The 27,021-nt window shown below is 44.9% G+C and overlaps 1 protein-coding gene across 1 annotated transcript in view; it reads right to left on the bottom strand.

Moving 5' to 3' along the window:
- Positions 1 to 27,021, bottom strand: part of WBP1 (WW domain binding protein 1) — a 498,228-nt gene that overhangs the window by 224,982 nt on the left and 246,225 nt on the right. Inside the window, exon 2 of the mRNA XM_044064019.1 lies at positions 18,990 to 19,092. Within this exon, the coding sequence (XP_043919954.1) occupies positions 18,990 to 19,092 (103 nt within the window). The remainder of the gene's footprint in view (positions 1 to 18,989; positions 19,093 to 27,021) is intronic.

Below are 27,021 nucleotides of genomic sequence, written 5' to 3'. Positions count from 1 at the left end.
AGGCCTAACCGTGGTTTCAGCCGAAACCGCGGGCCGCGAGTGTCGGTCCTTTTCTCATGCTTTTAGCTAATTGTGTAGTCGGAGTCTCCGACGGCATTTTATATGCAAAAGCGGGACCAAAAAACTCTTCTGCAAACTCCGACCGACGTCTAAGCGTCCGTCGGTTGAAGGAAGCACAGGCTAAACAAGCTGATACGTCGTGGTCTGGGCCTAAGCAAGGAAGGCAGTAAGAGTGGAAATCCTTATGAGGTATTTGTTTCCCACAAGTTAAACAATTATTTACTTTTTCTGACATCTGCTGAGGCAAGAAAGAGTCTCCAACGGGGTACTTAGCTTTTTTAGATGTCTTCGGTAGTAGAAATCTCTGGATCTGACCGACCGGCACTTGCGAACAGCTTCTGCTTCGGGCACTGCGCGGCAAGAAAGACCGAGGAAAATGGCATCGGCTGATGCCTTTATACCCCAGCAGCGATGACGTCGGGTGAAGTGCGACATCAGCCGAGGCCAGACCCAGACTTTGGAATCCGGCCGACCGAAGGGCTGCCTGAGGCAGGACAACCCATTTGTTAGGACTGCAGATGCATCCTTGAAGGACATCTGGTAATGACTGACTTCTAGCCAGAAGAGGAGGAACCTCCTGGAGCTTCTATGCATTTTTATGTAACAGTAAGCATCCTGGAGGTCTAACTAGCACATCCAGTCGCTCCCTTGCAGGTAAGGCATGATGGACTGCAGTGTGACCATCCGGAACTTCTCTTTGGCAACTGACAGGTTCAGGGTAGAAAGGTCCAAAATGGGCCTCAAGTCCCCCATTTTCTTTGGCACCAAAAAGAACCTGGAGTAGAAGCCCAGTCCAGACTGATCTGGGGGGACAGTTTTAATGGCTCATTCTTCTAGCAGTTTGGAAATTTCCTGTGCTGCTGTCTCCCTTTGCATGGGTGGTACGTCCGGGAGGTGTTTACGAGATTTGGGGGGACCCACAAGGTGGATAGAGTATCCTCTGGATATGATCTAAAGCACCCAGCGGTCTGATGTTATGGACCCCATGCCGTCAGGTGCAAGACGTAGAACAGTCAGGCCACCCCTCAGGGTTATTGCCCGGGTCTGTCCGAGGAAAGGTTCGAGACCCAAAATTCCTTGGGCCCCCTCTGCCTCTGGGCCGGCATCCATTCTGTCCTCTCTGCCTCTGGGGGAAGAATAGCCCAGAGTGTCCAGGGAATACTGTGACTTCCGGAACCACATCTTCTTTTGCCCTCTCTGGTTCCGGGAAAAGGACCTTTGAGGGTTCGAGAAGCGGAACCCGACAGCAGACAGCGTCTTCCCATCCTTCTCACTCTGGACTAACGTCTCTGACGATCCTACCAAAAAGAGTAGATCCGTCATAAGGGGCATTGGCAAAGGACGTCTTGAAAAGGTTCAGAAAATTGACAATCTGAGCCAGGCGTTGCGCCTCATGGACATACCGGACCCAGCCACCCTAGCCGCTCCTTCAGTAGCATGTGAAAGGAGTCACATAGACGTGTTGGAGACTGCTTTCAAAGTGGCCATCCTCACGGAGAACAAGACCCTGTCCTCCTGTGACATGGACTTAGGGGGAGACTCCTCCAGCTCCTTTACCAGGTTGTGTTGGAGTCTCGTGACATGGGTCAAGTAGTTCAGCTCCCTCATAGAAAAGGTAGCTGAAGCATAAACCCTCTTCCCCAGGTGGTCCATTATCCACGATTCTTGGTCAGGAGGACAAACCAAGGAACTCTCCAAGACTAGCTCCTTCTTTATTGCTTCTGAAGCATTTCTCCCCGGGCCTTCGCTGAAAACAGGATCTGTGTAACCTAGTCGGACTTTCCCGGTCAACAAATGTTAAATAAATAAATACTGCTGCTACCACCACATAGCATCTACGGGGGAGCCCTTGTTCCATGCCAGCCTATCAGAAGGTGGACTCAAAATCTTGTCAGGCCTTTTGAGAATTGGTTCCACGATGTCCGGCTCCTTCCATGCCCATGAGGTGACCAGGTCCACCAAGGGATGTGCAGGAGGGGACACCCAGGAAGTAGATGGGCCCATGCCGAAAGCCTCCAGGAACAGACTAGTCAGAAGAAGGTTTGGGGGCAGACCAACCTCCCTGCTGGTGAAGGATTTCCATGATGTCTCCAAAGGAGACATCCTCGGGAGTTGACCTGGGGGAACCTTCCCCATCATCCAAGTCCGTACCCTCTGTGAGGGACTCGGGGGAGTCCAAGTGCCTACTCTTGCACGTATCCTTGCGAGGCACCTCTCCGGGTGGGGGCTCCCTGAGGGGAAACTCGCAAGCCACTTGTTCCTCAGGGAGAACCGTCTGGGGCTCCTCGAGCACGGGCTGTCCCCCTGGTAAAATGATGGGAAATGTAGAGAGAGCTGAGGGGGTCGGGGCAGAGTCCGAGGGGAACAGTCAGGGGTCTAAATCCAGCGGAGAGAACCCTTTCTACTATGTCAAATGCCAAGGGAGAACGAACATCCTGTGGAACCAGTAAGGAAGCTGGTCTCGCCGGATCAGATGAGAGAATCGGAGCCGGGCCCAAAGTGGACGGATCTCCGAGGGAGGGAACTTGGCCCGGCAAAGGTGGAGCCAATGAAAAAGTTCCACTCCATCGGATCAGACACCCAAGCTCCGGCTCCGAGAGTGGCTCAGATCTGACACGCTCCATACAGCTGTCGGCGTTGAGGAAGCAGGTACCATCGGCGCCGACCCCCTGACTAAAGCCATCCTCGGATCCAAATACTCTGAACCTGGTGGACGGATCGGAGAAGGAGAGATCAGTTGAAAAAAAGGAAGTGAGCTCCCCCCTCCTGAGGGAGAGGGGGCTGGCAAGAACCCCATCTGGAGCAGAGTACGAATGAACCTCCTCCTCATTTTATCCATGTTGACTTCAGATAAAGACCGGGTGGACTTAGACGAGGCCACGGACTCCGACCTTGCGGGTCGGGGCACAGAGGCCCTAGATGCACAGCGCATCTCCTCCGGCTCCGGGGAAAACCTTGGAGATCGAAGCAGAGGGGAGTCACGGATCCCAAGTGTCTTGACCGGTGAAGGGAGGTTCAGAGACCTCTTACATTTTTCTCTCTCCTTCTCTCTGCCCCTTTTCCACTCCGCTTCCACAGGCTTTTGTACAGGAGGCTGAGTCCCAGCCTGGGAGGGAGGGGAAGAGAAGGAGAGGCGGCCCCAGCAGCCACTGTGACCGAAGCCGAAGACGAGGCAACTGTCTCAGAAGAGGGAAGAAGGCCTTTCAGGGCCAACTTGGCCTTCCTGTCTTTGATGGCGCTCAGGTTAAACCCCGTGCATATAGTGCAATCTGTACTAAGATAGGCCATGACCAAGCACATAGAGTGGGGCCATCCGCAGGGGATAACTTATAGCCACACTCAGTGCATTTTTTAAATATCGGCTTATCAGCCATAGTATCAGTGGAAAAAATAAAACGGTATTATTTTTAAATATCGGCTTACCAGCCATAGTATCAGTGGAAAAAATAAAACGGTATTATTTTTTCCTCACTGAAAGACCCACTCACTACATACCCCAACTACTCTAAAACTAAGCTAACAACTCTAAATTTAGAAAACTTGTTGCACCAAGTGAGGAGAGGAGAAAGGGGAACTTACACTATTACTACCTAAAGTTAGAAGATAAAAAGAGAGACTTGAGTTTACACCCACTTACAACCTGGAGCTCTGGAGATCACGATGCTTCAGTTAGCCATGGCAAACGAGATCTGGGGGTTGAAAGGTAGTGGAGGTGTATTATAGGTAAAGGGAGGAGCTTGGAGCTCGGAGCAGATGCTAGTAAGGTTGCCGGCTAGGATCCGATATGGATCTGGTATCCCACAGGTTGAAGACTAAATGAAGTAAACTACTTCAGATATAAACTTTCCTTACAAATCTATCAAAAGCTTTCCTATCTTTGTCAAATGGAATTAATATTTTCTGTTTAGCAGTACAAGTTTTAGAAAAGGAATTCACTGCATGGTCTACTTTAATATTAGAAAAGGAGTCAGAGGTACTTTGTACGTCTTGTCCGACTTCTTAGGAGCAGTGTTTGACAGACATGCTACAAGCTGTCAAGAAAACATCCTCTAAAGCTGAGGAAACAGGAGATATAGCTGCATGCATAAAGGAGAATTCTTCATTTTTTTGTTTTCTTTTCCAAGGAGACTCCTGAAGAGGACAACCCAAGAGCTGAAGAGAAGGTGTCCAATTGCCAGTCCTTAGTGGCTTCCTGGGGAACTATACAAGACAAACCAAGAGACATCAATAAGCTGTCCAAGGAACCAAGTTCAGCCACAGCAGCTTCACCCTTTGGCAGCTAAGGCAATGATGGATCCAGCCTGCCACCCAAAGGCTTCATGGAAAACCTTCTTCTTTTTCCAGATGGAGAAAGGAAAAACTGTAGAGACTGGTATTTGTTACATATTTAAGCAGAAAAAGAAGTCTGAAAGAATGGTAGAGGAGCTTTTGTGAGAGTCAGTAAACCTGCTGACAGAAAAAAAAAAAATAGCGATTTTTGGGTAAAAAAAAATTTAAAGGACAGCCCTCCAAAGCACAAAATTATGCCCCTAACATAATACAAGCAGAAAAAAATGTTTTTACCTAATTTTCTCACACAACCTACACAGAATAAAACTCCTCTACAAGTCATAACAGCCTACACAACTTAATTTTCCTAGCATAAAATTAAATTCACAATAAAACGCAAGTTTTCTTCATAAAATGAATTTACAGACATCAGGGTACTTATCTGACCAGTCTTGAAGGAATACTGGCCAAGCATCAGTTCTATGGAGACAGCAGAGGGAGCAAACATCAGTGGCAAAAAAAGCTCTGAAGCTTTTGGTACACATACTGCTCACTTTATGTGGCTCTGCTCGAGCCATTGGCAGTTAAGGGCCTATGGAAGATACCCTGAAGCTTTGAAAAGCTTTCTGGTGTTCATATATTTAGCAGAATACAACCCAAACAGCTTAGGCTACTACAAAAGTGATCTAAATATTTAACATCCCTGGTGTTTCATTCTCAAATAGAGTACAAAGGATTAGTCCAGATAAAAGTCATTTCAGCTAGCAGCTCTAGGAGAGGAATAAAGATGCCTTGAAATTTCAAGTGGTTCATTCAGTTATGTAGGCACATGGACAAGTGTTCTTGTTCAAAACCATGTGAAGATCCTAACACGGGAGTGAGTTTCTCTTTGAACTGCTAAATCGGCATAATATTAGGCTTTGCCATCCTGTTTACAAGCACATGGAAGCTTCAACTGGGCAACCTGTGTGCCTTTACTGAGGAATAAGCTGCACTTAAACTGTAAGCATCATGGCATTACAAAAAACATGCTACTGTTTCACTCACTTGGGATCTGAGATTGAATCCTGTTCTCTAGGTGCTATTTTGAATCTCCCAGGGGTCCACCCCAAAACTGCAAAGACATGCCTCTTAAGCCAACCAGTTGTGTCCCTGGTAAATGTTCTTTTGGATCAAAGAGAGTCACATGGTCAACAACAAAATAAAACAAAACATTGCCATGCAAGTGTCTTTAAGGAGACCTGTCATCAAGAGGGAAGTTTACATGTTCATTCCAAAACAGGTAGTTCTAATGAAGACATTCTGTCAATGTGACAGACGGTGACCGAAATCTGGGCGAGAGCAGAAACTTTTAGTTATGTACTTACCATAACTTCGGATGTATGGGATCCATCTCGCCTACATTCATGACAGATGGGTTCGGAGCCGATCCATCGGCTCCGACTCGGCAACTAATACACTAGCACGAAGTCTCTCATTGGCTGGGCTACTCCCTATCCCAGGATGCACTACACCTGCTTCCCCAGATCTTGTTTGTTCGCTTTCATACATCCATGCAAACACAGAAAAACTAGTAGTCACAATAACCAACTAAAGTTCTTCAAGAAAGAACGCCAAGAAAAGAGGGACTACAGCTCCTCTAAATCCAAATAGAAGGGGGAAGGAGGGTGGGTACTTATGAATGTAGGCGAGATGGATCCCATACATCCGAAGTTATGGTAAGTACATAACTAAAAGATGTAATGGGATCCTATCTCGCCTACATTCATGACAGATAGGACAGCGTCCCTAGCACCTACATCCCGGGTGGCTCATTGGAAAACACTCCTGAGAACTGTGGAGCCAAAGGAAGCTCTGCCTCGAGAAACCACATCCAATTTGTAATGAGAAATGAAAGTGTGCGGAGAAGTCCAGGTTGCTGCAGCACAAATATCATCTATTGATAACTTGGAGTGAAAAGCTACGGAAGTAGCCATTGCCCTGGTAGAATGAGCCTTGACTGGAAAGGGGAGGTCTTTGTTAGCTTGTGAATAAATAAAAATGATACAATCTTTAATCCATTTAGATATGGAGGTTTTTGTTACTGGTTGACCCAATTTGTTCGCTGCAAAGGAAACGAACAATTGATTAGATTTCCGCGTTTGAGCAGTTCTATTCAAATAAAAACGCAGTTGTCTATGTACGTCCAATTGATGCAAAGTATATTCTGTGTTATTAGAGAATTCTGGGAAAAAGACAGGGAGTTCTGTAGTTTGTTGCATACAGAAAGAGGAGGCCACTTTTGGTATAAATGCAGGGTTTAATTTCAATGAAACTCTATGCTTGTGAAAAATCAAATAGGGAGGATCAGAACAAAGAGCTTGAAGTTCTGAAACTCGCCTGGCAGACGTTATGGCTACTAAAAAGGCCATTTTCCAAGACAGAAATTTTAAATCACAGGTAGCAGCTGGTTCGAAAGGACGGGCAGTTAGGGCAGCAAGAACCATATTCAAATCCCACGGAGGAACAGGATGAGATAAAGGAGGCCTCAGGAGCCAAGCCCCTTTAAGGAAAGCCTTACAAAGTTTGAGAGACATCAATGAAGGTTCAAATGAAGCATGAAAATTAGAAATGGCCGCTAGCTGAACCTTAATGGTAGAAACTGAAGAGCCCGACTGAAAAAGGGAGGCCAGAAAATTCAGAACCTCCATTCAGAACCTCCGATACTGGTGCAGTGAGAGGATCTATACCCCGTTCTTGAGCCCAGAAAGCAAACCTTTTCCATTTACTGGAATAAAGTTTGATGGTGGAAGGTTTATGAGAAGAAGACAGTATGTGGACCACGTCCGGGGAAAGAGCATTATCTCGGACTAAGGATGGAAGTGGAGTAACCATGCTGCCAACTTCAGGGACCTGAGAGACGGATGAAGCCGTCCTGACTGATGAGTCAACAGGTCTGGCACCGGATCCAGAAACCATGGACCTTCTATCGCATGCCTCTGTAGGAAAGGAAACCAAACTTGACGAGGCCAGTGCGGGGCAATCAAAATCATCTCGCTCTCCATGTAAATGGCCTTCTGTATCACCCTCGGTAAGAGGGGGAACGGAGGGAAGGCGTAGAGAAAACCGGGGGGCCAAATGTGAGTCAGAGCGTCCCTGGGAGTCTGTCCCTGAGAAGGAACAGTGTGAAGAACTCTCTGCATTTCGCATTGTGAGGGCTGGCAAACAGGTCGCAGCAAGGATGACCCCATCTGTCGAAGATTTTCGCAGCTATACCCTGGTTGAGGGACCATTCGTGGGGTACGAGAATGGTCCTGCTTAATCTGTCCGCAATAACATTGGACTTCCCCGGTATGTGCATTGCCATTAGAAAGCGGTTGGTAGCTACCGCCCAGTGCCAAAGTCTCATGGCTTCTCTGCATAGTGGGTAAGACCTGGTTCCATCTTGCTTGTTTATGTACCATACCACCGACATGTTGTCGGATAGGATAGCAATCGGGCCCTGTGGGAGAGCGTGATGGAGAGCTTGGAGTACCAATAGTACCGCTTTCATCTCCAGGACATTGATATGCAAATGCGTTTCCTGGATCTGCCATGTGCCTTGGACCGACCTGTCCAGGTAATGACCCCCCCACCCTACCTGGGAGGCGTCCGTAGTCACAGTGGCAACGGGACGTTGTGGTATAAAGGGTCGCCCCTGGTCGAGATTTGATTGGAGAAGCCACCAATGCAGATCTCGACGGCAACTTTCCATGATTATGATTAAGTGGTTCAAGGGAAGTTCCTGATAAGACCATTGAACCGACAGTAGCCATTGTAAAATTCGCATATGAAGCCTGGCCAAGGGAACCAAAAGTATGGTCAACGCCATCGAGCCCAACAGTTGTAGGATCCGATGGGCCGGGGCTCTTTGTAGGGGGAGACAGGATTTGACTTGTTCTTGTAACACCTGAATTCTTGCTGCCGGTAAAAGGCGCGCATTCTTTTTGTGTCTAAGTCTGCGCCTATGAAAGTAATACGCTGAGATGGCTGTAGTACAGATTTTTGCAAATTGAACGTGATCCCCAAGAAACAGCCCAAGGTGAACGTGGCTCTGAGCGCTTGGAGTAGTAGATGCTCGGAGGTGGCAGTAAGGAGCCAGTCGTCTAGATAAGGAAACACCTGGAATCCCAGACTTCTCAGGTGAGCAGTTACCACTGCCAGACACTTGGTGAACACCCTGGGGGCTGTGGTGAGACCAAAGGGCAGTGCTCGGAATTGAAAATGACTGATTCCGAGGCGGAAGCGTAAATGTCTCCTGGACTCTTGAGCTATGGGAATGTGATAGTAAGCGTCCTGGAGATCTATGGAGCACATCCATGCATCTTTTTCCAGCAAAGGAAGAATAGATTGAAGAGTGACCATTCGAAATTTGGACTTCTATACGAAACGATTCAATGAACTGATGTCCAAAATGGGCCTGAAGTCCCCTGTCTTTTTTGGTACCAAAAATAATTTTGAGTAAGTTCCTGATCCGATCTGGTCGATGGGGACAGGCTGGATGGCTCTTTTTTCTAGCAGCTTTGAAACCTCTAATGCTGCTTGATCCCGCTGACTGGGTGGTACGTCCGGGATTTCCCTTAAAGAAAGGGGGGGTTTGTTGAAGGGGATGATATAACCTCCGGTAATAATGCGAAGCACCCACTGATCGCTTGTTATGGATTCCCAAGCTTGTGGGTGCGCCGCAAAGCGACCCCCGACTGGCTCCGGAGTTGCACAGTCGGGCAACAACTCAGGAACGCTGGTTGTATGAAGAACCACGAAAGGAATCGCGGTCTCCAGAGTTACGGGGGCCTCTGCCACCTCTGGGGCGTCTTCCAAAATCCCCCGCCTCTGGAGGGGAATCACTGGGTGGAGTAGGGAAAGACTTCTGAGATTTTAAACCACATTTTCCCTCCTCTCCCAGCCTTGGGGTAAGGCCTAGAAGGAGCGGAAAATCGGGCCCCAACGGCAGTCAAAGTCTTGCCCTCCTGCTCGCACCTAGTTAGTGTGTCCTTCACCTTGGGTCCAAACAAAGATGACCCATCAAAGGGGGCGTCGGCGAAGGAAGACTTGAAAGCCTCCGTGAACGAACACAAGCGTAACCAGGCTTGCCTCCTGAGGGCAACGCCTGTTCCCGCTGCTCTACTCGCCCCTTCGGCCGCATATGAGATGAAGCGTAACCAGGCTTGCCTCCTGAGGGCAACGCCTGTTCCCGCTGCTCTACTCGCCCCTTCGGCCGCATATGAGATGAGCCTCATGGACGAGTTAACAATAGAAAAGAGGGTAGTCATCTGTGCGCCAACAGTCGGGGCCAGCGCCTCAGGTAGATTATCAACAAGAGAGTCATTTAGCTCTTTGAGAAGATCCCTTTGGAGCCTCGTAAAATGACATAAGTAGTTCAGCGACCGTAAGGTAAAGGCCGCTGAGGACAGGGTACGCTTCCCGTACCTATCCATACTCCTAGAATCCTTATTAGGAGGATGAATAGACGTCGAAGCCTCTGCCACGTCCTGCTGTGTGGCAGAAGCCACCACCAAAGCATCTACAGGCACACCCTTTGTGAGAAACTCCTTCTGGGGGGGGGCTGACAAAAATTTATTGGGCCTCGCAGGCACCGGTTCCACAGAATCAGGGTGTTCCCACACCCTTCGAGAAACCAAATCAAGGAGTTCATCGAAGGCGGAGACACCCAGGAGGCGGAAGGCTGGGCCCCAAAGGCCTTGAGGAAGACTGACTCCTCAGCTGAAGGGGTTTTGGCTTGCCAGTCACCTCTCTGTCTCAGAATCTCCAAGATATCTGAGAAGGAGATATCATCCGAAGATGATTTGGGGGACCCTTCTGCGTCATCGAGGTCAGTATCCGATGTAATAGACTCATCTTGGGAGTCTACGTGTTTCCTCTTACACAATTTCTTCCGTGGGGATTCGTCCGAAGCAGTTTCGGACGGGCCACCCGAAAAAGGGAACCCCCGATGGGGGTATCCTCAGGCCCTGGGGCCCCGCTGCCGGGGGCTGCAACACAACAGAGGCACCAGTCTCCAAATCTAGGGACGGTGAGGTAGAATCTTGTTGAACCGGCAAAGGCATGGCCAGCGCGCTCCTCATGGCCTCAAAGGCCGGACCTCCAGAATCCAAGGAGGTCAATGGTCTAGAGGCCACGATGGCACTGGGAATTCCAGCAGCCGATGCTCCGAGAGGAAGACTAGGCACCGAAGCACCCAATCCCAAAGTATTCCCCTCGGGCCCGGCTGAAGAGGTCGCAGTACCAAACCCTGAACCGGAGGACAGGGTAGGAAGCACAGTCGGAGTCGAGAGGCCTGTAAGGGGTCTCTGCCCCGACCGTATGGCTCCACATTGCTCCACCACCACCGGCTCCACGGCTCCGAAGAGGTTGGAGGAGGAATCAAATGTGTTGGAGGGGGATTGGTTCCGAAGCAAACTGTGCTGGAGCCAAGACCATTTTAGTAAACACTGGAGATTGGAATAGCCTCTGTAAAACCCTATCCAGGTCCGAATCTGACAGTCTCGAGGATTTAGAGGAGGTAGACACTCGAGAAGACTTTCCTCTCGGCTCCGAGAGAGAAGGGGACCGGCTCCGAAACGGCTCAAATTCTATCGGCGCCGACTCCACCACAGCATGGACCACCATCGGCACCGAAGGAGCCTTCTTCGGAGCTGAGGGGGAAGAGTCTGAGCTGCACACTTCCACCGGCTCCGAAGCCATTGGAACCGATGGAGGTGATTCACCTCTCGATACTCCAACTTGCGGCTCTGAAGGCAATGGAGCCGAAGTAGGAGGTATCGAGGCAGACCCTTCGACCCCGAAGTCAGTGGAGCCGAAGAAGAAGAGGTCAATTTTGTCTTTTTAGAAGTCGGCTCCGACGGACTTGTCGGTGCCGACGATCTTTTCTTTTTGGAAGCAACAGGAGGATTTAAGGCCTCCTCAAAAGAAGGTTTGATAAGCCCTTTCAATATCAACTTGTTCTTGCGTTCTTGAAGAACTCTAGCAGAGAAAGCATGACATACGCTACAAGTCTCTTGCAGATGTTTCGGCCCCAAACAATAGACACAGACTGAATGGCTGTCTGTGATGGACATTTTATAACTGCACCAAGTGCATTTTTTAAAACCTGACTTTTGTTCCTTAGACATAGTACAGGCCCTTCAAAAAGTATGACTTTACCACAATAAGTAAGCACTATAACAGAATTGCCAACTGAAAAGCGAGACACACTGGCGAGTACTTAAGAAAAAGTTTACCTCACAAACAAACAGACAAAACAAGTCCAACGCCCAAAGCCCTCTAATTTAAACGGGCTTGGCCGAAAAACAATTTACCACAAAAAGTAATTAAGGCTAAATAGCACACAAGGGTAGGGCAAAGGCCCTCTAACTTAAACGGGCCTTGCCCGACTGAAAAAATAAAGTACCAGAAGACACTCAAGCACTCAAATGTAACAAATAGTAAGGAATAATAAGGAATAGCTGTTAAAACAGCTGTTTGGTTAATATATGACAAAAAACCCCAAGGTCAAAGACCAATAAAGGTAAAAAGAATCACTTGGCTCCAGCCAAGTCGAGACCACGTCCAGCTTGTAAAGCGGCAAACGAGATCTGGGGAAGCAGGTGTAGTGCATCCTGGGATAGGGAGTAGCCCAGCCAATGAGAGACTTCGTGCTAGTGTATTAGTTGCCGAGTCGGAGCCGATGGATCGGCTCCGAACCCATCTGTCATGAATGTAGGCGAGATAGGATCCCATTACATCTAGGATTTCCTTGTAAAAAACTAAGGAAAACTCCTCATGTATGGAAGCTCTTGTACAGACGCTCTGGGGAACTGAAAAAAAATACTAGGAACCAGCAATGCCTTGGTCTCTGAAAGGCAGACATGACAACTCCTACCCTGTTCCTCTGCATTTTACCAGAATTTCCCAAATGAAGGTCAGCTGAAACCCAATAAAGAAGTAACACTGCAACCCAACAGTGGAGTAAAACTGCAGCCTCTTTTTACACTAAAGGCTGGCACAAAAACATGTAGCCCTGTGCATTCTAAGGTGGAAGATTTCCACCCAAAGAAATATTCCTGCCACAGTATGATGCTGCACTGTTTTAGCAGATAACACCAAAAAGGCTGGGGGACAATCTCTTCAGAAAGTCCATTAAAGAGCTGTCAAAAGCACAAGGTGTAAACAGCTGATAAAAGTAATCACCCTCAAGTTCAATGACTACTCATTTGCTATAGTACTACACACTGCTAGAGTTGGACAACGTAGCTACTCATTTGCTATAGTACTACACACTGCTAGAGTTGGACAGCATAGCTACTCATTTGCTATACTACTACACACTGCTAGAGCTGGACAGCATAGCTCAAAGTGTTGCTGTGCAAACTACAAGACCACAGGTTTCCAGTACATGAAGGACAATCTACTGTCAACCAGAGTCGCTATGCAGGAAAGTGATCCATTTCCCCAGTGTGAAAAGAAAAGCATCCGTGACCAGGTACTGAATAAGAAAGGAGGAAGAATTTAGGAGTGCTGTCACAGACTGATGTTCAAGGTGGGTTGTTCAGGAAAAAAAAAGGTTTTACGTTCCTGTGATGCATTATTAATTGAACGCTGGCTTACATGTAAGGAGGTCTGCATGCTTAGTCTTTCCAGAGAAACCAACAAGACTACATGAAACCTAGCAGTCTGAAGAGAATTACAGAATGACCTTTTGAAGCCAAGGTGTCTCTACCCTTGCTACAAGTCATTAAATGGTTAAAGCATGAGCAAAAGCAGCAAATCCACACTTAATACCATCTTCAGGACATTCTCAAAGAAGTTTTTCATAGTCATCCATGTGTTACAAACTGCAAATAGTTACTTGTCTAAGCATGATACAAAAAAAAAAACAAACACTGAAATACAAAAATGGATCTTCGAAAAACAAGAGTGTAAAAGAATGCCCTTGCTTACATAATGCACCCCAACTCACTGTAAAATATTAAAACAGAAACAGCAGCCTTATACTAATAAAAAGTATTTAAAGACACTAATAATAGCAAGTGAATTAAAGCAGGCATTACCATGAGGTTTACAGAGCAGCTGAAATGCAAGATGCTAAATCTTGAAAATGGTTTCTGCAACATGAGGTAATGCACTGTTAAAATATTTAACACTCCAGTGCAGTTGTGACGTGAATATTATAATAAATGAATGGTTATCTTGTTTCTACATATGGTGTCACAGATGTGTGCATGTACAAGAGAGTCTCTCAAAAACAGCAGAAGGCTGGGGTATCCAGTAATAATTTTTTACTTTTTAAGGCTAGTTAAGTAATGGAGCTGGGGTTTTACACTTCACTGTGCTCTGGTCACTAAGTTTATTCACTCTGGTCACTAAGTTTATTCACTCGTCGACTTGTGTGTGAATATTGTCCATAAAACTGACATACACATTCAACATTGCTAGCCTTTCTGGGAGACTGACTGTGCTGCTTATAAATCTTTCCATCCTCAAATCATAGGTTGGTACTAGGCTATCGGCCCTAAGGCCTATACAAGCTTAGCCATAACAATTCCCTGGCTATTTCTTCCCACAATATTTACTTCCCTGGACCCCTGTCTAGCAGGGCGACTGACATGATGCCTGGGGTGAATTTCCTATCTCCCTGGCTTCCCTGAAGTTTAAATCGCGAGACTCTTTGTAGACTGCCGTCTTTGTCTTGATTTATTTTGAAATGGTCACACTGAAACCACCACTGCCATACATGTCTGCTGACCTCACCAGATCCAAACATAGTGAAAGTTTTGAAACATGAAGAGAACAAATCTAAGATGACTTTCCTTCTAAGCTTAGCAGAAGTACAGGTGTCAAGCAGGAATGGAAACAAAACCAGAAGTAGACAAAAATCAGGCAGTAACCAAATGTGCCAAAACAAAAAAGAAAGGAGAAGGATCAGATGAGAAAGCAAGAAATGTGGGAAAGACAATAAGTACAGAACTCCTGGAATAACCACATGTCACTCAGGATCTGATACAGGAATGCTTAAGAAGAGGTAAATTAAACCAAAAGATGAAAGGTTAATACCAGCGGCCCAGGACAGTGGACTATGTACATGTTAGTTTACAGAGTCCACTGAACTCAGTTATAAGAAATCTGGGGACACAGGCTGACGGCAACCGCTCCTTCGACCACCACATTGCCACTGTGGTCAGAAAGTCCTTTTATGTGGCACATCTCATTACCAAGGTTTTTGCATCCAGGAAGTAAGAGGTTATCTCTCTACTCTTCCCTCATTAGACCAATCAGAGTATAAATGCCCCATTTGGCATGTACCTCACTAAACACCTGCAACAGCTGGAAAGGCCACAAAAGTACCTCACACGAAGAAGATCCTAGGTCTTAAACACATGCCCTACATGGACACACACAAAAAACTCCAGCTTTTCTCCGTCTCATATACTCTATTAAGAGGCGATCTCTGCTTGACTTACAAAGCCATGTCTGACCCGGCCCTGTTAGAAATGTTACACCCCAAGAAATCCAAATCCCTCTGCACCACATGCTCCAGGGACCTCAACCTCATTACCACAATCAACAGAACATGCTGGAGGAAGAGGTTCATAACCCAGAGACCGCCCATGCTCTGGAATAGACTTCCCATACCTGTCAAGCCGAGCACCTCACTGGCCCTTTTCAAGAGGAATCTTGAGTGGATGGGAAATAGAAAGTTCACTCCAGGGATCACTCCAGAGGCTCTACTTAATAGAGGCACCGGGAACTAATGGCAGCATGATGCCAGGGCACCTTTATGGGCTAGGCTTGTAAAGGCTTCAGGGCCGTTGGCCTAGTACACACCTATAAACCTATGAACATGTGGAATAAACTCAAAAATGCAGGTTCCGTAAAACAAAACTGGAAACATTTGCACATCTTGCTGCTTGGTGTATACTGAACAGCTTAATAATGTGGCAAGACTGTTGCACTGGGGGTTGTGCAAACACTGCAATACTGAAGTAGCTATGAAGCACTTATATCACACGGGAATACCCATTACCAGCAGTTAAAAAAGATGGTAGAAAACCAGATAAAGCAGTCCGTGAAGAGAAGACAAAAGTAGCACTGATTAATGAAATCGCTACAACCAGTGATTACAGTGTCTTACATACAGAGGCACAAAGTCATAAAATTCCAGGATTTGCAGGCAAAACACGAGCAATGTAGAAGGAGGACACCCAGACAGTTCCAATAGTAGTTGGAGCAATGAGCCTTATAAAAAAAACAATTTACAGTCTTATTTAGATAGGCCACCGATACAAGTAACTCCATATGAATTGCAGGATGAGTACATTCTGGGTACATTGTAGGTGCTTGGAACAGCATTTTTGGCCAATATGAAAGACTGAAACAATACTAATTTCACGAACTTTAATCATACTTTGCCTTAAAAATGGGGTCCATTTCCTTTTTATTAGAAAGGAAATTAAATGAGAAACCACAACATTTACAGTTTGGGTCCCAGATCTAGCGGTTAGGATTTGGGGTGGTATTGTCACTGCCTTGGTTCAATTCCCAGTCTGAGAATTTCAGTGGATGTGTGTGCGCGCGTGTGTGCATGTCAGTTAGTGTAAACTTTAGCTATGAGTCAGTTTTATCTTAAATTAGTTCTCTGAATCTAGGAGCTGTTAAGCTACATGGTACAGGGTTGATGACCCTGAGCTACTTACTTAAGCAGACAGTGTTCTGGGGCAACTGGGAATTTGATTGAAGCTCCTTAATGGTCTTCTGGACTACATGTCTAGTAACTACTGATGAACCTAAGGAGCCAAGCACCAATTAAGTGCAACAAACACTGAGGTAGTACCTTTTCTTGCAAATGCAAACCTAAACTCAAAATAGAAATAAGGTCCCCAGCAAGTTAAAACATAGTAAGAAGATTTTTAAATAATAAAAAATAAAATAAAGATAACTAGAGTACAGCAGAAAAGTACTAACTTTCTAAACATGCTAATTTGCCTTTAAATGCATATACATATATAATCACTGAACCCACAGACAAATCACTGAACCCACAGACATTGCCAACATACTGGCAGACAGGTTCAGTGCAAATTTCTCCCCTCCCTCCCCCCCAAAAGGAGAAATATCTATCCCAACCAGAGTCTAGCCTCCCAAACATCTCAGATGCCCAGGTGAGAGCTGCTCTCTCTAAAGCACAAAACACAGCATCAATGGGACCGGACTGTGTCCCCGGCTGTGTGCTACACGAACTCAATGAGGAACTAAACCCACACATAAGGCTGCTGTTTAATCTTAGCCTTACTACAGGATAATGCCAAAGAATGGCGACGGCAACTGTGGTCCTACTCCACAAAGGCGGTGCTTCTACGGACCCTGGAAATTACCGCCCCATAAGCTTGACGAGCCTTGTCTGCAAAGCTATGGAGAGGATCGTAATGGAACTCATAAATAAAGACATTGGGGACCTACAGACACTGGATCCTACCCAATTTGGCTTTGTCAAGGGCAGATCCTGCCTCTTGAACTTGGTCGACTTTTTCGAAACAGTCACTAAAGGCCATTGATGAGGGTAAGGCAGTTCACACAGCCTACCTTGACCTAGCAAAAGCGTTCGACACAATACCCCACTCCGGCATCATAGAAAAGCTCACCAGCTTAGATGTAAACCCATATGTCACAAGATGGGTTGCAAACTGGCTCAAGGACAGAACACACAGGGTTAAAGTTGCTGGTGATATGTCAGACTCTAAGCCGGTCACGAGCGGTGTCCCACAGGGCTCAGTCCTGGGCCCCCTCTTGTTCGGCATTTATTTTTCTGAAGTGCAGGCAAACATAGGGGGATTGTGGCTGACAAAATTTGCAGATGACTGCAAACTGGGCACCATAGTTGACACTCCATCAGACACAGACATCCTCCAGAGAGGTCTCATAGAAATGGATAACTGGTGCCAGAGCCATGGCCTTAAGCTAAATTCCAAAAAATGTATAGTCATACCCTTTGGGAAAAACAAGGTAACCCCTAATTACCACATAGGTGGTAATCCATTAAACACGGAAGAAGTTATCAGGGACCTGGGGACCCAAGTTGACAGTAACCTCTCTTTTGACACTCACATTGCCAAAGTGGTTAGGAAGACCTTCTACATTGCCCACCTGATCATGAAGGGATTCACATCCAGATCAGGAGAGGTCATTGTACCCCTGTACTCTTCACTTATCAGACCAATGATTGAGTACAACGCCCCATTCGGAATATACCTTACCCGACATCTGCAGCAGTTGGAAAGACCCCAAAAGTTCCTCACCAAAAGGATAAAGGGGCTCAAACATATGTCATACGATGCCCGACTGAAGAAACTCCAGCTCTATTCAGTCGCATACCGTCTGCTCAGAGGTGATCTGTGCCTGACATACAAGGCCATGTCCAACCCGGAATTAATGGACATGTTCCACCTCAAAAAATCCAAATCCACCAGAGCCACGAGAGCAAGAGACTTAAACCTCAACACGGATATAAATAGGACGTGCTGGAGGGACAGATTCATCACCCAGAGACTCCCTACACTATGGAACAGAATCCCAGTCCATGTGAGGCAGAGCCCCTCACTGACTCTGTTCAAGAGAAATCTTGACGAGTGGATGGGAGATCGTAGGTTTACCCCGGGAATCATCTCTGTATCACTGCTGGACAGAGGCACAGCAAACTAATGGGTATAGTATTCTCATCCTAAGGGGTGGTGAAAGCCACACACACTCTGGCTAGGCTTATAAATGCCCTAGGGCAGATAGCCTAGTATGAACCTATGAACCTATACACCAGTGCTAGTTATCAGTTCTTAGCACAATGCATACACCAGTGCTGGTTATCAGTTCTTAGCACAATGTATACATCAGTGCTACTTATCAGTTCTTAGCACAGAAATTTAAATACAAACACTTTCCTTCATCATACCCAAACTTTGAGTATCGTAGAGAGAAGCATCTACCATTTAATGTTTAAACAGTCGCACAATGGATTTTCATAACATGCTGCATCACTAAACATTTCATATACTAATAATCGCAATAAAACATTTACTCTGACACTCTGCTTTATTCAATTCAGATACATGAGGGAACCAAAGTATATCCCAGCACCTACCGGGTAAAAAGACCTCTTGTCTAATGCAAACGTTCCCACAAGTCTTGGATGACGTGCCAAAATTCTTCAGGAAGCATAGACTCTTACTCAAATATGCACTCCATATTTGAGTTTGAAAGAATCAGTTCATCTACTGCACGCAATTGGGATGAGGAAAGAAACCCAAACACTTGGCAAAAATTAATATGGACACAGAGAATGTTTGTAGACTGCACAATGAAGGGACTCCAGGCACAGACCACATTGAAGTATCCCCAATCCTTAATGAAATGGCTTAACATCCAAGATAGTGACATTCGACATATTCATCAATGCTTTACTTTCTGGTGTTAAATTGCATATATTTTGGTCGCACAGTAAATGACTACATAAAACTCAAGTGACCTTTAGTGGTCCAAAGAGCATATCGCTCATCCGACTTAAAAATGCCAAATTATACAAACATTATTCAGACAGTGCATCAGAAGCATACTGCTGTATTCCTACTTTTTCCATAAATGCTTGCAATACTTACACCACAGTTCATAGTAGTAAGTGCAGCAACCGGTCTCTCCACAGCAGTGCCCAGTCTCACAAACGTATGGCTGGTTATTGACCCCAGTACAGCGCTCTCCAGTCTGTAAGCAAAATAAATTCACCTCAGTCCACTATTCCATTTTTCTCATACCACAGTCAGGTGAAACATGTATGTTAAGTAAATAATCATGAACACTTGAAACAGATGAACAGACTACACTTACAATTTGAATGAATGGTTATAGGACAGTTTGCCAGATCAAGACCATCTATACAACTTGCCATTCAAATCAACTCTTCCAGCAATAAGAACAGGCAATTTTTTTGGGAACTATAGTCATCTCAAAGAATTAGCCATTGTTTTGGCAAATCAGCTATTTCAGTCATGTCTGGTAACCACTACCTGCAACCATTTAATTTAATTCAGAAATGTTGTCAACTACTACCTGGAAACATTTGGTGCAAGAGATGACACACAAGAAAGGCACCACTATAGTGCAGGGCACTACTGACTCAGGAATGCACACAGACCCACACCTTCAAAGGACAATTCAGAACAGCCAATCAAACTAAGAAACACATTTTAGAAGGTGGTAGATGGAGGAAACCCCCTTAACACAGGGAAAAACATGCATATGTCCCAAAAGGCAATAATCAGAGGTAAGTATGAAACCCCAGACCTTGAAACTATTAGCTATGAGTCAGTTTTACCTTACATTAGTTCTCTGAATCAAAACTCGAACTATTAACTGTAAATTGTAGTACCAAAATAAAGTTGATGCAAAACATTGAAACATATTTTTCCAAGGTAACAACTGGAAAGCAATACTCCATTTTTATCCCATGAGCTTTGCTGATTCAATTCAAAGTTAAAATGGCTAGATGAGTAATCTCTCTTTGTGCCACTCCTCCTGGAGTCACAGCGAAAAAGATGCAACTGCAGAACTTTAAAAAGCACACTTAATAGCAAGTTAAAAACTGAAGCTTTCAATTAAGTTGCAGATAGAGAGCTAAATATGTTTGCATTCATTACTTCTGGCCATGGTTTAACCTGCTTTTTTGTTTTTGTCTTGCTGCTTGTTCTTTTCCTGTCCAGAACTAACTGGCAGTAGAAAAGCCTTACCATTCACTTTGTGAAGTAACACGCCATTACCAGATTTATTATGTTCCTCATATGCATAACATACTATAAACAACTTTACTGTTAGCAAAGTGCACTGCAAACCAGAGTATGTTGTTGTGTCTTTCGGCTTTTCCCGGATAGGGGTCGCCACAGCGGAACTCGGGTCCGCTAATGATTGGCAGTAGATTTTTACATGCCGAGTTGCCGGCCCTGATGCACAACCTTCAATGAAGGTACGCCCATTCATGCACGTCTCCACACAGAAGACGCTCTAGCTGAGAATCTAACAGGACAACGTCTTAGAGTATGCAAGATGAAATTAAACAGGTGGACAACCCGAACACCTCTTCCCCTATACAGTCAATGCCTAGTGAGCAAGCGCTTGTTCTCCTAAACTTTGTCCCACATTAGAACTGCCTAAGATTTCACACACACAGAGTTTACAAACTCATTGACCCACAAGGATGTCAGTTTTGTGAATACATCATTTTATTAATGGAAATACTTTCTTCACACTACCCAAAATGAACCCCACTTGACTGTCTCAAATGACGTCGTCGTCATTGCTTACTTCCTCCTGAAAGGTAGCCCCATGGACTACATTAATCATAGGAGTTACAAGACAGCATAGCCGGCCTTAGGCATAGGCCCACTAGGCGGCCGCCTAGGGCGCCGCTCTAGTAGGGGCGCTTTTCCAATATTTATTTGGTGTAGGTAGACTAGGATGGGGGCACCGGGTGGTGTGGTGGGGGCGCCAAGGAGCCCTTTTGCCTAGGGCACCAGTTGACCTAAGGCCGCTACAAGGCCATTTTGTGCCTTGCCAGTACCTAGCCATAGGCCTTGCCTCTTTTCAAGGAGGGCTATGCCAGTCATACCAGGGTTGAATTTATCAATACCCATCCAGCTCCTTTTAAAAGCAAACAGCATTCACACTGCTTAACTTAGAAGAGGGAGTTTGTGCCGGAGAAATCTATCCCTCGTCCTATCTGCTGGAGAAGATTTAGCTCTCTAGCCCTAGTGTTAGCTGAACTGTTTGATGTACTGAAGTATAAGAGTTGTTGAGCTACTATATTCCCTTATAGCCCAATGAGGGAGTTGCAGATCATCCCTAAGGAGTCTACATGAAAGTACAGTGGTAAAGCTTTCAGTCTTTCCTGGCAGTTCAGATCTTTTAAATCCCCTGATCTTTAGAGCTACAAGCCACTGGAGTCTTTCCAATTGCTTGATATAAGGCAGCATTTTACCCAATGATGGGTCTAAGCAGAAGGTGAGGACTTAAGTTTACCTTTTGCCAAGGGCTGTGCAAGGTAAATGCACCTTTGCTGAGGGCTGTGCAAGGTAAAAATACATTTTGCTAAGGGCTGTGCAAGGTAAAAAGGATTTCCTAACCACTGTTGTGACATGATGGTAAAACTTAAGGGAGCAGTCTATCCAAGTACCAAGGTGTCTGGTGAACTTTTCATTTTCAAGTGGGGCGTTACCTATGCTAGAAGCTGGAAATAGGGGTACTTACCAAATGCTTACCAAATGCTACAAGTTTCACAATATGCCACAAAGCTCACACTTTAATCCCATTTTGCATAGTTTGCAATACAGCCCAGTCACCATTTAAGATACCACTGTTGACACCACTCTCATCCTGCTCAAGTCCAGAGGCTATGAAGTACCCAGCACTGTACACAATATCCCACATGGTATCTTAACTATATAGAGAAAGAAAAGCTACTGCACATTCTCTAACATTCAAAATGCTCACCTAATGCATAGTTCCATTTCACATAAACACCATCAGGTGTATTTTAATTCAGGTCACCTTTAGTTTGTCCTCCCAACTATCTTTTGTTTCCTCATCTGCACTATGTGGAGAAATTACCAGGTTACAGCATCACTTTCTTGTATATGTTAGGTATGCCACAGATCACAAAACTATCTATGCTGGAGTATGTTCTTCCTTCCAAGCCTCTTAAGAAGGACACCTACAAAAAGATACTAAGACAGACAAATCTGAATTTTGTGGCAGCCCAGTATTAACTTCCTCGCACTTAGCAGTCTTAATCTGGTTACCTGTAGAAAGGAGAATAAAGGTAACATCACCATCATTTGCTCAGCATCCTCCTCTTCAGATCTCATCTCACTAACTCAAACTATGTTCAACACTGTAGAAACATGTCTCATCTCACTAACTCAAACTATGTTCAACACTGTAGAAACATGACAATGTGAAAGGAACTGGAACACACAAGAGAACAACACACGCGCCAAGTAACACTATGCTTCTTCTTCAGGTGTAAAAAAACATGTAGGCAGCTTTATACAATGGCTCAAAAAGCTGCTCAACTCACAATCAGAACACTAATTGATTAAATTTTAGCATATTAGCTAAGCTAGTTTAAAGGGAGTATCAATAACAAATTCAAAGATGTTAAACATAGACAAAAAAGAGAATAAAAACATACATGAAAGAGCATGAATAAAAGTTAACATAAAAAAAAGAAGCGCAAAAAAACTTTATGCTGTCACACAAAAAAAAACAACTTTCTGGCCTAAGCTGACAGTGCATCATGGTTCACTAGACGGTACCTACTTCTCAACGCTAAAAAAAACAAACTTCTCCTCTTTACCCCCACCACTCGTACCCCTCCACTAAACTTCACCATCTCCTCAAACAACAACACTGTAATCTCTCCTGACTCTACAACTAAACTGCTAGGAATAACCATTGATAACAATCTCTCTTTTGACCAACATATAAACAATACTATCAAATCAGTTAACAGAAAAATAGGATCATTATACCGCATTAAACCATTTCTCACCCCTTCTACAAGAGCTACTATTGCTCACTCCCATCTAATATCTACTCTCTTTTACGCCTCTCCTATCTTCACTAACCTCAAGAAAACTAACCTAAACAAACTAGCAACCTGCTACAATAACATTGCCCGCTTCGCCACTGGTAAACCTTTTAGAACCCATCACTGCCTTAATTTGAAACACTTAGGCTGGCTGGAACTACAAAACTATCTTATTATCTCACAACTGCCCACAAACTACTGTACCAACCTAATAACACCCCTATTCTATCACAACTTATACTCCCTTATAACAATCTCACCTCTCTTCGTTCCTCCTGTAAACTTATGACCAAACCCATAAAGGCCCATATAACATAGCTGGTGACTCTCTTTTCACCAACACTGTTGGCAGGGCATGGAATCTGCTGCCCAAAGACTTAACTTTAATCTCATCCCTACCTCTCTTCAAACAACAAATGAAACTGTACTTCCACAACCACTGGCTTTGTTCTTGTAGTACTCCAGGGTAACTTCAGTCTCCCCACCCTCTCTGTACCTTTAACCCTTCTGTTTTGCTTAATATTTAGCATTTACCCTGCTCCTTCACCCTTGCTGTCCTACTATGCTCTCTCACCTCCTCTTGACTGTCATCCTTCTTTTCCTCTCTCACTTCCTGACTCCTGTCCCTTCGCTATTATTTATCTCACATTCTCCTTCTACTTCTCTACCCCCTGAGCTTTAACTGTTAACTCTATGGCAGATGCCATATTGCATATCCTTTATGTACTAGGTAAAATTGTTTTGAAACTGACCGAACTTTATGTATGATCTCTAACTGTTTGCGTTCCTTAATGTATGTTGATTTTATTAACAAGTTGATTTTTATTTCTATTTTATTGTATATTTTTATTAACAAGTCTGTTCATTTATGTTCATTTATGTTTTGTGTGGAGCTTTTCTCCCCGGGCCTCTACTGAAAATGGACATATATCCAGCTAGACTAGCCCGGTCAACAAATGTAAAATAAATAAATAAATAAAATAAGCATTCATAAACCTAAGGTGACATGAATTTTGTGCAGGTAGCTTACATGATAAAAGAAAGATTGGTGGGACCCAAAAGAAGCAGTAGATATTACGAAAAGTATACAGAACACAAGAAGGACCCCAACATCACTGACACATAAAATGCTGTGTTCTTTGATGAATTGACAGACATCCTGGAGTGTGAAGTTAAACTGGCCTAGATAGCCTTGCTAACAAGACTACAGGAAGTGATAGAATTCAACTTGAATTGTTTAAAATCCTGCAAAATTATGCTGCTACAGTGCTGCATGGACTTTTCCAGCAAAATTGGAAATCAGATTGGAGGCCACTGGATTCTAAAAGGTCAGTTTATATTCCATGCCCAAAAAAGCAATGCTAAAGAAAGCTCAGATTAATCAAACAACTGCCCCTGTTTTACAAGGTAATAATAAAGACCCTGTGAACTAAACTTCAGCATTACATAGACTGAAAAATACCAGATGTGCAAACTGGTCTTAGATGAGGTAACAGGCACAGAGATCAAATTGCCAACACCTGCTGAATAATGGAGAAAGCAGAGTTTTCCAGAAAAATTATCTTCTGCTTTATAGACTAATCTACACTTTTTTGACTGTCAAAAAAGAAAAATTGGGATACCAGGTCACAATTTGTATCCGAAGGAATCTGTAAAAAAAAACTAAAATAAATAAAAGAAAAAAGAAGCAATATTTAGAAAGTACAGTTTTGTACCTACCATAAATGTAGATGTTCGAGTGTACACACTGCTGCAGTCATTACACTTTATCCTGCCGTCACGCGGTCCCGCAGTCGGCCCAAGTTCCAAAGTCTTGGTCCAGCGTTGGCGGCTGTCGCTTCTTCCCTGACGTCAGTGCTCCAGGGGTATATAAGATGCAGCTGACGCCATTTTCTTAAGTTTTTCTTGCCCCAGATGTCAGGTGCCCCCAAAAAGGTAGGCAATGTAAATTGCTAATAAAACATACATAAGAAAAGCAATCAAAAACTTTCAGTTACCAGCAAATACTCCCCATAGGTAGCAAAGGGCAGAAGGCTTGGATAAGTACCAGCAAGTAAGAGGGGAAGGAGGGAGGGTAACCTAGACTGCAGCAGTGTATACACTCGAACATCTACATTTATGGTAGGTACAAAACTGTACTATGTTCATCGTGTTACCCTGCTGCAGTCATCACACTTGGGTAGAATCCCATAGCTGAGGTAGGGTGGGTGGTTCTATAAGGCATTAGGGGTGGCTATATGGCCCTGCAGGACTGCAGCGGCAAAGCCAGCTCTGGATTTAAAGTAAAGAGGCAGATGGTAATGCTTGGTGAAGGTATGTACAGAACTCCAAGTTGCTGCTTCCAAAATGTCTTTGGTAGGTACTCCTCTGAGGTAGGCAGTTGAAGTGGCTGTTGCCCTGGTGGGATGAGACCTAATGCTGTTGGGTGCAGGTTTCCCATGGTGTGTATAGCAGAAATGTATATAATGCCCTATCCATTTTGAAATGGTCCATTTTGAAATGGCTTTTCCCTGTGTACCTGCAGCATATGTTACAAACAATTGCTCAGTTTTCCTGAAAGCTTTCATTTTGTCCAAGTAGAAGTGTAACTGCCTGTGTATGTCCAAGGAATGCAGTAGTCTCTCCCCTTTATTCTGTGGATTTGGATAAAAAGTTGGCAAGTGAATGGTTTGGTTTAGAGCCACACTTGATACCACACTTGATACCACCTTTGGCATAAAAGAAGGGTTTGTTCTTAAAGACACTCTGTCTTGGTGGAAAATGATGAAAGGTTCCACTGCCATTAGTGCCTGTAATTCTGAAACTCTTCGTGCTGAGGTTATTGCCAGGATCAGAGCAGTTTTCCAAGAGACATATTTTAGGTCTGCTGAGTTAGCTGGCTCAAAAGGAGGTAAAGTTAAATTTTCCAAGACGAAGTTGAGGTCCCAAGTTGGAGTTTGTGATCTACGGGGCGTTCTTATGTTTTTAGCCCCTCTGAGGTACTGTTTTAGCAAAGGATGAGAAGAAATCGGTGGCACTGTGCTGTAATGAGCAGAGATGGCAGAGGCATGGATCTTAATGGATGAAAAGGAGAGGCCTTTGTCCAGCATCTCAGTCAAGTATTGTAGTATTTGAGGAATATTTGGGACAAGAGGGTCAAGGCTGTGAGCCTGGTTCCAGGTACAGAATCTCTTCCATTTATCCGAATAGGCTTTCCTGGTGCTAGGCCTTCTGGCCTCCAGAATGACATCCATAACAGCTTTGGAGAGGGCCACTGGTTGCTTGACTAAGGAATCTGTCATGCAGCCAGGTTTAAAGTCTTGAGCTGGCTGTGAAGTATCCGATTGTTTTGCTGAGTCAGAAGTTGTGGGATTTGAGGCAAAATCCATGGTGGACCGTGTGCTAAGTTCTTTAACACTGGGTACCAGTGCTGGCGTGGCCAGTCTGGGGCAATCAGGATCATCTTTGGCTTTTCTTGTCTGGCTTTTATGATTACCTTTGAAAGGAGAGGTAGTGGTGGGAAAGTGTATACTTGTAGGTTTTTCCAGCTGAATGAGAGGGCATCCACTTTTCATGCTTGTGGGTGGTTAAGTCCTTGTGCAGAATTTCTGTAGCTGGCAATTCATTGGGGATGCGATCAGATCTATGTCCGGGCTCCACCATTTTTGTGTTATCATCCTGAACATTTATGGATGTCATTTCCACTCGTGCAGATCCATGATGTTTCTGCTTAAGTCGCCTGCCAGTGTGTTTTTCCTCTCCTGGCAGGAATTATGCTTGCAGATGAACTTGATAGGTTATAGCTGTGTTCCACAAGGTCATGGCTTGTCTGCAGAGGGGATATGAATGAGTGCCCCCTTGCTTGTTTATGTACCACATAACTGTGGTGTTGTGTCTGTCTTTAGTAGTAGTTGTCCTGGATGCAGAAGGTCCTTGAAAGCTATAAGGGCATTTTGTACAGATAGCATCTCTTTTTGATGTGAAGATGCCTTTGATCTGCAGGCCACTAGCCCTGAATACATTTTCCTGCCATGTGTGCTCCCCAGGCATAATCCGAAGCATCTGTTGTCAGC

This window comes from Protopterus annectens, chromosome 2.part2 (genome assembly GCF_019279795.1).
Source record: "Protopterus annectens isolate FY-2018-M chromosome 2.part2, PAN1.0, whole genome shotgun sequence".
NCBI lineage: Eukaryota > Metazoa > Chordata > Ceratodontiformes > Protopteridae > Protopterus > Protopterus annectens.
This window is presented reverse-complemented; position numbering and strand designations above follow the sequence as displayed.